At 28.8% G+C, this 14,375-nt stretch overlaps 4 protein-coding genes across 4 annotated transcripts; 3 read left to right on the top strand and 1 right to left on the bottom strand.

Moving 5' to 3' along the window:
• The first annotated feature begins 241 nt into the window (after window positions 1-241).
• On the top strand, window positions 242-2,784 carry LOC106350768 (LRR receptor-like serine/threonine-protein kinase RGI2). Its single transcript, XM_048781674.1, has 4 exons — window positions 242-522; window positions 614-842; window positions 906-975; window positions 2,291-2,784. Exons 1-4 carry the CDS (start codon window positions 242-244, stop codon window positions 2,782-2,784), a joined length of 1,074 nt encoding a protein of 357 aa, XP_048637631.1.
• A 2,586-nt stretch (window positions 2,785-5,370) lies between these two features.
• Window positions 5,371-6,645, bottom strand: LOC111200013 (putative defensin-like protein 80). The gene is made up of 2 exons (XM_022690700.2): window positions 5,807-6,645; window positions 5,371-5,608 (listed from the first exon to the last, which is right to left on the bottom strand). The coding sequence occupies exons 1-2, from the start codon at window positions 5,871-5,873 to the stop codon at window positions 5,433-5,435; spliced, it is 243 nt and encodes an 80-aa protein (XP_022546421.1). The 5' UTR covers window positions 5,874-6,645; the 3' UTR covers window positions 5,371-5,432.
• A 5,606-nt stretch (window positions 6,646-12,251) lies between these two features.
• Window positions 12,252-12,953, top strand: LOC106352263 (putative defensin-like protein 83). The gene is made up of 2 exons (XM_013791923.3): window positions 12,252-12,465; window positions 12,682-12,953. The coding sequence occupies exons 1-2, from the start codon at window positions 12,387-12,389 to the stop codon at window positions 12,879-12,881; spliced, it is 279 nt and encodes a 92-aa protein (XP_013647377.1). The 5' UTR covers window positions 12,252-12,386; the 3' UTR covers window positions 12,882-12,953.
• Window positions 12,954-13,016: 63 nt separating this feature from the next.
• On the top strand, window positions 13,017-14,279 carry LOC106411331 (1,4-dihydroxy-2-naphthoyl-CoA thioesterase 2-like). The gene is made up of 2 exons (XM_013852076.3): window positions 13,017-13,508; window positions 13,991-14,279. The coding sequence occupies exons 1-2, from the start codon at window positions 13,194-13,196 to the stop codon at window positions 14,138-14,140; spliced, it is 465 nt and encodes a 154-aa protein (XP_013707530.2). The 5' UTR covers window positions 13,017-13,193; the 3' UTR covers window positions 14,141-14,279.
• Window positions 14,280-14,375: the final 96 nt, after the last annotated feature.

The following is a 14,375-nucleotide window of genomic DNA, read 5'->3' as shown; positions in this document are numbered from 1 at the left end:
TGACACTGAAAATCTAGACATTGCCTTAAACTTGAGCTGGAACTCATTAGATGGCTTCATCCCGGCGAGGATCTCAGCTCTTAACCGATTATCCGGGCTGGATATATCGTACAACATGCTTTCAGGCCACCTCTTTTCCCTGTCCGGTCTTAAAAACTTGGTTTCTTTGAACATCTCTCACAATAGATTCTCAGGTTTTCTTCCAGACAGTAAAGTGTTCAGACAAAGGATAGAAGAAGAGATGGAAGGACATAATGGACTCTGTTCCAAAGGCTTCAGGTCTTGTTTATTCAGTAATGGTACACGGCTAAGCACACAGCCTGGTGAAGATTTTGTGCACTGTACTCAAGATAGCCATTGGATTGCTAATCAGTTTGACAGCGGTTCTAGCGGTATTAGGCGTGTTAGCGGTTTTAAGGGCAAGGCAAATGATTCAAGACGACAACGATTCAGCGAAGGGAGAAAACCTATGGACATGGCAATTTCACACCTTTTCAGAAACTCAACTTCACGGTTGAACATGTACTCATGTACAGAGCAGAGATGGCTAACCAATAAGTCATCGCAGTGAAAAAGCTCTGGCCAGTGAAGTCAAGACACTTGGTTCCATCAGACACAAGAACATTGTACGGTTCTTGGGATGTTGTTGGAACAAGAAGAACACGAGGCTTCTTATGTATGATTATATGTCGAATGGGAGTTTGGGAAGTTTTCTTCACGAGGGGAGTGGTGAATGTAGCTTAGGATGGGAGGTTAAGTACAGGATTATACTTGGTGCAGCTCAGGGTTTAGCTTACTTGCATCATGACTGTGTTCCTCCCATTGTTCATAGAGACATCAAGGCTAATAATATTCTCATTGGCCCAGATTTTGAGCCCTATATTTGAGATTTTGGTCCTGCTAAGCTTGTTGATGATGGTGACTTTGCTCGTTCTTCCAAAACCATTGCTGGTTCCTATGGTTACATAGCTCCAGGTACTCTCCACATTTTTTTTATCATATGTACTACATTACTAGGTGTTTTGCCCGCACTTGCGGGCTTAATAATTTTATAAAATTTTGTAAAAAAATATATTATCAATTCAAAAATTTTGAATAAGTTATTTTCATGCTTTTTAAATATTTAATAACTAATCTAACATTAAATTATCTATATACGCTAAAGTTTTTTATTTTAATAAAATATCTATAATTATGTAAAATAATCCTCAAAATATTTATATATACATAAAACTATATACATGAATTTATATTTATTTTAATATAATAAAGTAAAAGATAGAAGATTTATGGGGTTTTAACGTTAAAACCCCTCAACTAAATTTGTTTTATATTGACATGTAATAAAAATTATCTAAAATTATCTATTAAAATTAATAATTGAGTATAAAATATGATTAATATTTTTTGAATAATATTAGGTTATATGTTTTCTGTGTGTTTTTAGTTTTAAATTTTTAGTATTTAAATTTTTTATTAAAATATGTTTTCGGATAACAACACAAAATATATAGGAATTATCTTTTATTTTAAAATATATCTTTCAGATTTTGGATAAGTTTTTTTATTATTAATAATAACTTATCTAACCAAATAATTTTAAATTCGTTTTTATATTTTAGTTAATTTAGAGATTTTATTCATTAAGGGTATACACGATATTAACCACTCTAACTTTTACCGTGAAAGCTCGATTCCAAAAATTTATATGTTTTCTGTGTGTTTTTAGTTTTAAATTTTTAGTATTTAAATTTTTTATTAAAATATGTTTTCGGATAACAACACAAAATATATAGGAATTATCTTTTATTTTAAAATATATCTTTCAGATTTTGGATAAGTTTTTTTATTATTAATAATAACTTATCTAACCAAATAATTTTAAATTTGTTTTTATATTTTAGTTAATTTAGAGATTTTATTCATTAAGGGTATACACGATATTAACCACTCTAACTTTTAACGTGAAAGCTCGATTCCAAAAATTTACTTCGCAAATAATAATATAGATTACTATAAAAGTAGTCAGTATTGGAAGACATTCCGGTTTATTGTTTGGTTTATATGTCGGTCTCTGGTTACTAGCAACCAAAGTTCAGAAAATAGCTAATAGTATTGGCAGACCGATTTTTTGAATGCCTAGATTGATTTTTTTTAAACGTTTAAAGGAAAATCATCTCGTTTACGTTCGATTTACCCTCTACGATCTAAACCGATTTGTATAACACTCCTAGCAACATATATCAATCGGACATACATGACACAGTCTTCTAATACTTATACTATGCAGAATACGGATATTCATTGAAGATAGGAGAGAAAAGTAACGTGTATAGCTACGGAGTTGTGGTCCTAGAGGTACTAACGGGGAAGCAACCGATCGATCCAACGATACAAGACGGACTACACATAGTAGACTGGGTCAAGAAGATGAGAGATATACAAGTAATCGACAAAGGATTGCTAGCAAGACCAGAGTGTGACGTCCAAGAGATGATGCAGACGCTAGGAGTTGCGCTTCTCTGCGTTAACACAATGCCCGAAGACAGGCCCACAATGAGAGATGTGGCTGCTATGCTTAGTGAGATACGTCAAGAAAGAGAGGAGTCAACGAAAGGTGTTGAAAATAATGGTTGCTCGGGAAGCTGTAACAACAATGGAGGAGAACGAATAGATGATTCTTCACCTTCCTCTGTTGTGCAGCAAACGGCTAAGTATTTGAGAAACAGTAGCAAGAGTTTCTCTGCGTCGTCTTTGATGTACTCTTCTTTCTACTACTACTAGTAATGCTAGAACAAGTTTTCTACTTTTAGAGATTGTGGTTATCTTTGACGTTGTGATTAACTCTGTGTTACAAACCAAGAAATAAAAACAGAACAATAATCTGGAATATACTATGTGAAAATGTCTTTTTTGTTTGATATGAACTATGTTTTTATATCAGTTTCATTATGCTTATGCGAACGCAAGGAAGAAACAAAATGGAAGGTACAGTACTTTAGAGCTGTATTAGTGTTTATTTCATAATATAAAATATCAATTAATTGAGATTGACAAACAATAAAATTAAGGAGGAAGAATATTAAGGGCTTTAGAGGATTTAGGATTGCAGCAACAGGTTACTCCCTTATAACAGTAGCCTCCAGGATACCCCGTGTTACGGCAGAGTGTATTGCAGTCTGGGTCAGCTCCAGCAAAACATAACCCTGGACAAACATCATCATTTAAGTTTGCTCTTGCTTCCGTTCCTGTAAAATATTTTTATGTTAATAACCCAAAACCAAGTAAACATTATATCAATGCTTTATAAAAAAAAAAAGAATGCTTTAAAACTTTTAGAAATTTAGAACTTTAATTGTGAATAATCGTCATATCCTGATAATTATAAGCATGATCAATATTATTTTGTTTTAGTTAACCGCCCTGTGATCAAGAACATGACTATTACAGAAACTGCAATGAATGCATATGGATATCTCCGAACATCCATGGTTTGCTTTTTCAATAAGTTATTTCTATGGTATCTGTAAAATCTTGTAAATGTTTTTTTATTTGGATCTCTGGAGTATCCTAGATATTTGAAGCTCCTTATATAGGATCACTTATGAAATCTTAGTCAAATTTATTTATTACAGGTCAGATTCAAACCTATAACTTTTGGTGGAAAAATGAATTAGTATTTGACCTTTTTTAGGCAAGCAAATGAATTAGTATTGAATAAATTTGACTTATAAATTTCCAAATCTTTATACCTAATATAGTAAGACCGTTATTTATTTATATTTGAATATATGACCTAATATCAGTGATATGTTATAAATAAATTGATATATATATATATATATATATATATAGCTACAGTTCAACAATCACAAAACAAAATAATTTAGGTGTTTACTTTTTATTTTTTACTATAAATATATTTTTGATCAACTTTTTAGGAAAGGAAATAAATATAAGACTATTTTAATAAACATATTATCTAAATTATATTTTACAATATTTATATATTATGATTAATTTAAAACCAAATATATTATCCAAAATGTGAGACTGAAAATATACAAAAATGTTGTACTGGCAGAAACCAATTATGAGTCAATTTAAAAATTAATGCAATCAAATATACCTGAAATATAAGAACTTAATCAATCCAAATCCTTATATTTAATATTATTCAAAATATTTTTTTAATGAATATAAATTACAAAATGGCTTAGCATCTATAAGCAAATGAAACCAAAATAACAAAATATTACGATTTAGTTACTTTAAAAATATTTCTATCATGTGAAATTTTAAAATATTAATAATAAGGTTTTCTTATGAAAATTCATATTGAACACAATTTATTGAACACAATTTTAGTTTTTCCATTATCTTTCAAAATAATATATATTAATCATACAAAATTATAAAAATATTTTTTATATAAGAAGATAAAAACCAAACAAAACATAATAAGAAGAAATCTTTTTTGATAAAGGATTTTCATTAATAAATAAAAAGCAATATGCATATATTTAGCCTAATTTTTTTTTAAAAAAAAAGCGTGGTTCTTTTTGATATAAATATATGCAAACCAATATACACAAACAATGCAAATTCTTGAAAACAAATTAGAGATCTAATTAAGATAAAACATATTATAATTTAGAATAATGTTCAATTATTTTATACTTATAAGTTAAAATTAGAGATATAATTAAGATATATTATTATTTAGAATAATCTTCAATTATTTTGTTAATGTAAATTACAAATGATTTTAAACTCATGAACAGTTGAAAACGAAATATTAATAACTTGTATGATTTTCTTGTAAATGTTGATATGTGTGCATGAGCTTTCAAAAAATTATTGGTTATGTTCACTTATGCAACCCAAATAAAAAAATTTCCTATTTGTTTTCAAATAACATATATTGAATTATATAATTTTACAAAATATATTATACAAGATAATAAAACAAACAAATACACCTTATGAAATAAAATCATTTTAGAATAAAATATAGTTACATTTCAATTTAGAAGAATAGATACAATCTAATATGAAAAGTATGAAATAATTTTTTTTATGAAATTTTTAAATCAATTTCATTAAATGCTATACTCTTTTCTAATGCTTGACCAAATGTAAAATAGATGAGTAATTAAATTTCGAAGGTAACAAATTTTCTTCTTCGAAAGATTGTGGGTATCTATGTGATGTTGTGATTAACTCTGTTCCAAAATCAAAAAGTATAAACGGAACCAACTAGAATGTACTATATATGTAGAAATGACTCTTTGGTTCAATATGAATTATTTATATATCAATTTCATTATGTGAATGCAACGAAGAAATAAAATGGAAAGTAGATTAGTCTTAGTCAAACTTTTGAGCTTTATTAGTTTTTATTTCATAATTAAGATTAACAAACAATAAAATTAAGGAGGAAGTATATTTAGGGTTTTAGGGGATTTGGGATTGCAGCAACACGTTAATCCTTTACAGAAGCCTCCAGTAAACCCTAAGCTAATGCAGAGTGTATCGCAGTTTGGTACAATATCGGAATGACATACCCCTGGACATTCATCATTTAACCCTGACGTTGCTTCTGACCCTGTAAATATTTTTTTTATGTTAGTAACCCAAAACCCGAGTATACATTTTTTTTTATATATGCGGTTACTTTAACTGCATTCTTATTAAACTTCTGAAATCTATAACTAAAAAAATTACAGGAGCAAGAATATAATTTGGTATCTTCATATCCTGATAAATATATCTAAGCATGAATATAATTTGGTATCAGTTGTACCTATGATAAGGAACATTACTATGACAGAAACTGCAATGAAAGCATATGGAGATCTCCAAACACCCATGTTTTGTTTTCCTCGATAAATTATTTCTATGGTATCTGTAAAATCTTGAGAATGTTTTTTTATTGGATCTTCTGGAGTATTTCAAGATATTTGAAGCTCCTTATATAGGTCCACTTGTGAAATATTAGTCATATTTATTTATTACATGTCAGATTCAAACCTATACATTTTAGTAGAAAAATAAATTAGTATATAATTATTTTTTTGCAAACAAATGAATTACTATACAAGACCTTTGACTTTCGTACTATAAATCTGTAGACCTAATATACTATGAACCTTTTAATATTTTAACATATGATCTCATCTTAGTCAGATCTTATAAAATAGAATATTCATCCAATGACATTTTCACGTTATCTAAAATGTATATCTCATATATAAGGAGAAAAGGAAAATTAGTAAAATTATAATAGTCCTATCGAACTAAAACTTAAAGCTCTTTTGTACAGCTGATGCATGTACATGAAGAGTTTTTTTTTTTTTTGTAAACATAAAGAGTCTTGTACATACAATGACTATAAGGCGAGGGAATATGTTTTCTTCAATCGGCGCATAAGTGTACCCTGTCCAAACATGGCACTGTAAACATCGAGCTAGTCCTGGGTAAAAAAACCGGAACCGAACCGAATTATTTGAGACCGAAACTGCACCAAAATCCTAAAATATCCGAATAGTTCCTATATTTCTATATCCGAATAACCGAACTAGAACCGGAACCGAACCGAGAACCGAACAGGTACCCTAATATCCAAAAAAACAAGTATCACCTTTATAATATAAGGTAAAATGTCATCAATCTCACTTCAAAACCGGGTTAGACATGAAGGGTGAAAACATTATCACCACCAGACCACATAAACTTTTATTTACTCTATTATATTATATATGCATATATATATACATATATTGTATTCTATATTAAAATATAGTAAATACTTATAAAACTAGTATTTTAGTGACTTGTACTTTAGTTCGATTGACGAATGTGCAAATCTGTAACCATTAGACCAATTAGATTGACATGTTAACTAATATATTTTGTATATATATATATATATATATATATGTGAATAAATAACTTGGTTTTTCTCGATCATATTATTGTAGAAGAAAGCAGAGTTGGTCCTCGGTTAAACGAGTTCAGAGCTGAAATGTTTTTGGCTCCTTTACATAATTATTATTTTTTTTTTTTATTCACTGACTCTTTTACATAATTATAAGAATATGAAAATAGCATTTCACTCTTTTTTTTTTTAACACAAACTTTCATTAACTTTCAAACCACGGTGGGTCTTCTGACTCTTCTCATCACCGGCGAGCAACATGGTTTGGAGAGAGAGATGACTGGTTTCCCTAAAGGGAAAGGTGCATACGTGATCGTTATAGTGGGCCAAGCCGTTTCGTGGCAGTTATACTGGGTCGGGATCGTGGGACTCGTCTTCTCCAGTTCTCTGCCTCGAGCGTGTTGTCGAATGTGATCAGCGTCGTTACGTGGCCGATCGTGTCGTTGCTTGTTGTGGTCTTCTTTAACTTCACGAACTTCACGGGCGAAGGCGATGATGAGTTCGATACTTTCAAAGGTGTCGCTTTCATTCCTGCCGCGTTAAGCGTCGCCGCTTATTTCTTTGCTTCACAAAGAGAATCGTGACAGTGTGAATTAAGCTATTATTTTCCCTTAATTTTTTATTGTTTATTTGTGTGTAAGTGTTACAAAATGTATATTTTATTTTTATCTAAATAATAAAATAAAATTTTGTACTTAGAGCAAAATGTTATTTATAACCAATTAGTTATAAATAAAATTTATATCTAATTAACAAAATGTTATTTATGCTAATTGTGTCCTTATAGCATTTTTATAAAGTTTTCTTTTATTTCTATAAAAAATTTAAAATTTTATTTTTATTAAAAACGTTTTAAAAGTTTTATTTTTATTAAAAACGTTTTTCAAAGTTTTATTTTTAATTTTTTACATACGCTGTGAAAACGTTAAAATTAAAAAAAAAGAATTATTAAAAACGTTTAATAAAAAGGAAAAAAAAACGTTTTTTAAAAACAAATTAATAAAAAAGGTGCATACACGTTTTAGAAAAGTTAGAATATCACAAATATTTTTAGAAAATTTTCTTAACTGAAACTTCCATATATAACCTAATATAATCAAATGATAACTGAACCAACCAAATATCAATACAAAAAATAACATATCTGATTTAAAAAACAAGATAATATTAGTTAATATAATCATATATATATATATATATATAAACTACAAAATCATTTAAATTGAAATATGACGTAAATCAATTACTATGATTTAATTACTTTGTAAATATTAATACATGTGCATGAGCACGGAAAAATAACATAGTATTTTATATTTTGAAGGAAAAAATAAAATGTTGCATTGTTCCGACTAAGGGTGGGCACCGATATCCGTTTGGGTTTCGGTACACGTATATTCAGTTTTGGATTTTTGGGAATAAAGATTTAAGTTTCGGTCGGATATTTATAAATTTCAGTTTGGATTCGGATATCTATTTAAATTATCTAACAAATTAATTTTTTTATTATACATTAAGTTCAAAAATAATAATATTTAACATATAAATTTGAATAATGTATACTAAATAACTAAAATAAAACATAAAATTGGTTCAGTTTACATATTTAGGTGGAAAATCAGTAGGTATTTGAGGTATTCTAGTGTTTTGAGTATTTTTGGATATTTTCAGATATTTACTTTTAACTATTTTTCAAAAAATTAGACAATTCCGTATATTTTTGAGTATTTTAAATATTTTTATATTAAATTTTAAAATAATTAATATATATAAGAATATCAATATTTATTAGTCAATTCTGTATTTTGTTTTTGAAATTCGAATTCTTTTATTTAATGATATTTTTGAAATTCGAATTATTTTATATAATGATATTTTTATTAAAAGCAATTTATATGTGAAATTAAATGAAAACAAATTGGAAAATAGCCATTGTCCTATTTGAGCCGAAACTCTCAATCGAATATTTGTATTTTGACATAAAAGTTAAAATATTTAATAGTTTATTTTATTGAATAAGAATATCAATCATGATAGTGTTAATACAAAAAGAAAAATAGCAATCGTGATAAACCAAAAAAAAAAGGTACAATTATGAAAGAGGGGGTTTAGAGGATTTTGGTTTACAGCAACACGTTAATCCTTTACAGTAGCTTCCAGGAAACCCTAAGTTAGCGCAGAGTGTTTTGCAGTCTGGTACAGCTACAGGTGAACATACACCCGGGCACTTTGGATCATATATCTCTGCTCTTGCTTCTGATCCTGTAAAAAATCATGAGCCAACATTCATAACCTTAATTCCTGATAATCGTAAGCATTAATCTTAATTATTTTACGTTTTATCAAAAAAAAAATCTTATTTTGCGTAGTTGACTGACCTGTGGTAAATAACATAACAATGATAGAAACCGCAATGATAGCGTATGGAGATCTCCGACTATTCATTATTGTGTTTTTAAAAAAAATTCTGTGATATGGGTAAGATCTCTTGTGAATCGTTTTTTACTTGGGTGTGTTTTTTGAAGTAGTTCTAGTGTTTTGAACCTCCTAATATAGTCATATTTTGATATATGAGTCGTCATTATCTCCAATAAATGAGTCAAATTTGTTAAATGAGTCAAATTTTGCTAAATGACTTCGAATACGGTAACTTTGACTATTTCTTACCATGTATGAATCGGATGCACCTCATTTTTGTCATGTAACGTATTATCAAAGGCAAGAGTATCAATCATAACTCATATGATTTACTCAATCACAATAATCACTCCCTCATATATTCTCCTTATTGGTGTATGCATGATCTTCTCATTTATGATTTGATTCATACAGCGCTGTGTAACTCTCAATATATTAATTTGATTCAGCCCGATGTTTTGATTGAGTATTTGTTTTTATATATAAAAGTTGAAATACTTCATAGAGTTTATTTTATTATATAAGATAGCAATCTGATTAACAAAAAAAAAATACAATTATGGATGAGGGCTAGCTAGCTACTTGAGGGGTTAGAGAATTTTGGTTTACAGCAACACGTTAATCCTTTACAGTAGCCTGCATGAAACCCTAAGCCAGTGCACAGTGTTTTGCAGTCTGGTACAATTCCAGGTGAACATACACCCGGACACTTGGGATCGTATATCTCTGATCTTTCTTCTGATCCTGTATTATTATATTATGTTTATAACCCAAAAACAAGCACATAGTAAAACCATAAACCAATGCTATTAATATAGTTTAATTTTATACTATAAACTTTAGAATTATATTTAAATAATAACATGACAAGAACGGTCTTGTTGTTTCATGTATGTGTGGAGAGAGAAGGAACATTCGTAATATTTTTCCAAAATTCATCTTTAATTGTGAATAAAGGTAGGTCAGTTCCTGATAATTATAAGCACTAATCTTATTTACGCAGTTGACTGACCTGTGATCACAAAAATAACAATGATAGAAACCACAATGATAGCGTATTGAATTCTCCGACTATCCATTACTTATGTTTTTTTTAAAGCTCCTTGTTATGGTAAGGTCCCTTGAGAATCGATTTTATCTGGAGTAGTATTAGAGATTTGAAGCTCCTTATATAGTCAAATTTTGATAACGAAGTCCTGTTAATTCACAAGAAGTCAGATTAACTGTAAAGTAGATACATTTGCTGAAAACATTAATTAGTATATGATTTTTCCTTTTGGCAATAAACAAATTAGTATACACTATAACTGACTATTTTTAATATCTAACGCTCCCCGAAGCTCCCTTGCCTTTTGTCATCTAGCTTGTCTCCGAGCCTTTTAGCTTTACAAGTTAGAGCACCTCCGTTAGTGTGCTTTTGAGAGTATCTCAACAATTAACAAAAATAGAAAAGAAAAGAAAATAAGAAAGATAAAGGTAAAAAGTTCTCTACAAAGGCACTTTTACATACGGTTCTCATATTTATTTGACAGGAGGATGGTTGTAAGTGGTTTAAATTTTTTGAAAGCATTGAATTTCAGTTGTACAATTTTGCTTATTTAGAATATTATTGAAAATAGAGTGTAGTTGGAGTATTTCTTATTTCAAAATTCATCAGCCAATTTAAAGTCATATGGTCTCAATGTGTCCATGTTAGATCATTAACGCTAAAATTTCAAAGATACAATAAAATAATCAAAAAGAAGACAATTGATTTTAAGATAATATTTTAGTTAATATAAAAAAACTAAAAACTGGCTTATATTTTGATATTATCTGTTTAGATTTATTTTCATATTTTAAGAAAATATATCATATAAATAAATATTTGTAATTTTCTTTTTAAACAAGAAAATATTTTGGTTTAACTAATTTATAATTTGATTTTATTTAAGTTTAGTTACTACCATTTAAATTTCATTTTCTGAGAATAATTTTTATTTGATTTTATATAGGATCATATATAAATTAGATAAAAATTATTTAGTATAAACAAATTAATTTAATATCAACCTTTTGACCAAGATCACTGTCCAAATAATTTTTTTTAAATTACTTATGGAAACATATATGTTACTTATTAATAATCACAAATATGACAGATCCATTAAATGTACAATATTTATGCCCAAATATAAATTTATAGAATTTACATACCATAAATCAGAGAAAATGAAAATGAGGTTATATATCTATCATATGTCAAATTTTAAGTTATTATTGAAAATATTGAAAATCAATAATGTTTTCTATCAAACAGTAAAAATCGCTAAATATGCATATAAATCAATGTAATACATATTTAAAAGCACCTTTGTAAATTTTTTAAAGATTTTATATATTGAGTAATAATTTTCTAAATATGCATATAAATAAAGTTTAAGAAGATTATTTACATATTTTAAAAGAAATTCTTAAATATACATACAAATTACATGCAAAAATTCATTTACATAGATATGAAGGCATTTCTGAATTCAGAAAAATAAAAATTCTAATTCAGGAAGATAGCATACACACACGAAGGTCTTCCTAAGTTTCTTTAAGAAAAATTGTTTCTAAAAAATATTTTGAAAAACAAAAAGATTTGAAAACTTCTTTTGAAAAAAAAAATCAAAAAAAATTACTTTTGGTTTTATTTTTTCACGTTTTAAATATTTATTTATTTTATATATTAATAAAATAATTAATTAAAATTATAAATGAGGACATAAATATCATATTTAAAGAAAAAACATTTAATAAAATTTATTTGGTCACTTTGACATTTAGAGGCTATTTAGAGAACAAAATCTAGAAAATAGCTAATTAGGAGATTTACCTAATTTATATATACATATATATCTCAACTTTTCATGTTCATAACTTCATATGATACAAGAACTTCTAAGCTTGATTTCGATCTTTATTTTCATTAGTTTAATTTCCAGTGAGATTGAAATCCGTATATTCTAACAACGAGTTGCAGCATCTTTTAGCAACATCAATAATGTCAACCACTAAATTTCCATCTCTTATATTTTCTTTGGTGATGGTAACTGCCCTCTTTCTTATGCCTATAATTTCAGGTAATCATTTATTTATTTACAATTACATCATTTCAAGCACAATATATAACTCGTTGGAAAACTGAAGCTAGGATTTTGTTACAATTAAATTATTTGCAATGACAAACAAATATGTATAATGTTTTAGATGTTTTAGTTTCAACAAAGATGTAAAAAGAAAATTGATTATACAATAGCTAAAATCATGTCAATGTGTGATGGTTATGAATAAAACAGGACAGATGGTGCCATGTCTACCCGGGGAATGTACAAACTCATCAGTATGCAATTCAGCTTGCAAATCTAAAGGATACAGAGGAGGGGTTTGTGTAAAGATGGATCTTGGCGCAAAGAGCGGTGCTTGTTGCTGCAGACGTAATTTTGAATCTCAAGATTCTTCCATGTCTTATGATGCTAATGCCCTCATTCCTAACTAATTCATTATTTTATAGATATGTAATTTTTATTATATGAATAAAAACATATAATCAAATATATATGCTTGAATATGGATTTTATATTCCCGTTGAACACAGGGATCATGTTAGATGACATACATTACTTGAGAATTGAGATCCAAACTCTGATATTTACAGCGCCATTTAAAAGATCTGTACTAAAGGCCCAATAATAATCTTTGTCAGAGGCCCAATAAACCCTTATAAAAGACGATGAGCAACAAGCAAAACCAGAAACGAAATCGAAAAATAAAAACTTGGTGAATAGAATCGATCGTTAGAATCCTAAGAATGGATCCAAAATCGGCCGAGTTTACAGCGGACAATCCGCTTCGCATCTTAGGATTCGTGTTCGAAGAGCTATCCGCCACCAGAGTCTCCGGCCGCCTCGCCGTAACTGACAAATGCTGCCAGCCGTTCAAAGTCTTGCATGGCGGCGTATCCGCTCTGATCGCCGAAGGACTCGCCAGTCTCGGCGCCGGAATCGCATCTGGTTATAAACGCGTCGCCGGTGTCCATCTTTCAATTCACCATGTCCGACCTGCTGCCCTCGGTGAATCCGTCTTCGCCGAATCTTTTCCCGTCTCAGTCGGCAAAAATATACAGGTAGGCTACCTATACATATATCATTGTTTAATTAGATGTTTTTCTTTGTCAACGACATATAGATATGTTAAGTCTTTAATTTAATAGAAGAAACTTGGTCAGGGATATACACTATTAAATTTACACAAGTATAAAAAATAAATTCACGATTAAACATACGATATTTTTTTTCCGGGTTTTGATTGGTAAAAGGTGACTAGTTAGTAATTATTCATCAACTCTATGTTTTTTATCAGTTGATTATTAAAATTTGAAATATGTTTTTGATGAAACAATGAAATGGAAAGAAAACTAGTTATGTTAATTTTTTGTAAGTCATTTCGTGTATATAATGAAATGAAATGACTAGTGAGTTGTTCGTGGGGCACTTTGATGTTTTGTTAACATGCATTTGACTAAACGTACGAAACTCTTTATTTTAAGATATTTTTATTCGTTAAAAAAAAAAGATATTTTATTCCAAATTTACGAATAAATGTTAGGTATGGGAGGTTCGGTTATGGAAAACCAAGGAAACGGAGAAGAAGAAAATGATATCAACATCGCGTGTTACTCTCTTGAGTGGTTTACCTGTACCGGACCACGCTAAAGATTCTTTGGACCAGCTCAAGAAGTTTGTATCCAAGTTGTAATTTTCAGTTTGTATCTCTCTGACTCTCACAGCCTTGTTTGCTGGAATAAAGAACGGTTTGCTAGTTTGGTGGTTGTATTGTATTGTATCTACCAAACGATTACATAAATGGCCCCCAAGTCTTTATTTAATCTTTGGTCTAATTCGCAAATCATTTCTTTAAAAAAAATATATTAAGAGAATATCTTGTTAGAATGTCCAAATGGTACTTTTTTCAAAAAAAAAAAAAAAGTCCA

The sequence above is a fragment of the Brassica napus genome, chromosome A6 (genome assembly GCF_020379485.1).
Source record: "Brassica napus cultivar Da-Ae chromosome A6, Da-Ae, whole genome shotgun sequence".
Taxonomy (NCBI): Eukaryota; Viridiplantae; Streptophyta; class Magnoliopsida; order Brassicales; family Brassicaceae; genus Brassica; species Brassica napus.
Note: the sequence above shows the minus strand (reverse complement) of the source record. Positions and strands in the feature narration are given on the sequence as shown.

What these genes read in the sequence shown, in the direction of transcription:
- LOC106350768 (XM_048781674.1), top strand. Translation starts at nt 242, where the DNA reads ATGGAAGGACATAATGGACTCTGTTCCAAAGGCTTCAGGTCTTGTTTA. An exon ending in TCAACTTCACGGTTGAACAT is followed by an intron (nt 523 to 613) that starts GTACTCATGTAC and finishes TGGTTCCATCAG; the next exon opens with ACACAAGAACATTGTACGGT. An exon ending in CTATGGTTACATAGCTCCAG is followed by an intron (nt 976 to 2,290) that starts GTACTCTCCACA and finishes TATACTATGCAG; the next exon opens with AATACGGATATTCATTGAAG.
- LOC111200013 (XM_022690700.2), bottom strand. Translation starts at nt 5,873, where the DNA reads ATGGGTGTTTGGAGATCTCCATATGCTTTCATTGCAGTTTCTGTCATA. An exon ending in AGTAATGTTCCTTATCATAG is followed by an intron (nt 5,609 to 5,806) that starts GTACAACTGATA and finishes AAATATTTACAG; the next exon opens with GGTCAGAAGCAACGTCAGGG.
- LOC106352263 (XM_013791923.3), top strand. Translation starts at nt 12,387, where the DNA reads ATGTCAACCACTAAATTTCCATCTCTTATATTTTCTTTGGTGATGGTA. An exon ending in TCTTATGCCTATAATTTCAG is followed by an intron (nt 12,466 to 12,681) that starts GTAATCATTTAT and finishes TGAATAAAACAG; the next exon opens with GACAGATGGTGCCATGTCTA.
- LOC106411331 (XM_013852076.3), top strand. Translation starts at nt 13,194, where the DNA reads ATGGATCCAAAATCGGCCGAGTTTACAGCGGACAATCCGCTTCGCATC. An exon ending in CAGTCGGCAAAAATATACAG is followed by an intron (nt 13,509 to 13,990) that starts GTAGGCTACCTA and finishes AATAAATGTTAG; the next exon opens with GTATGGGAGGTTCGGTTATG.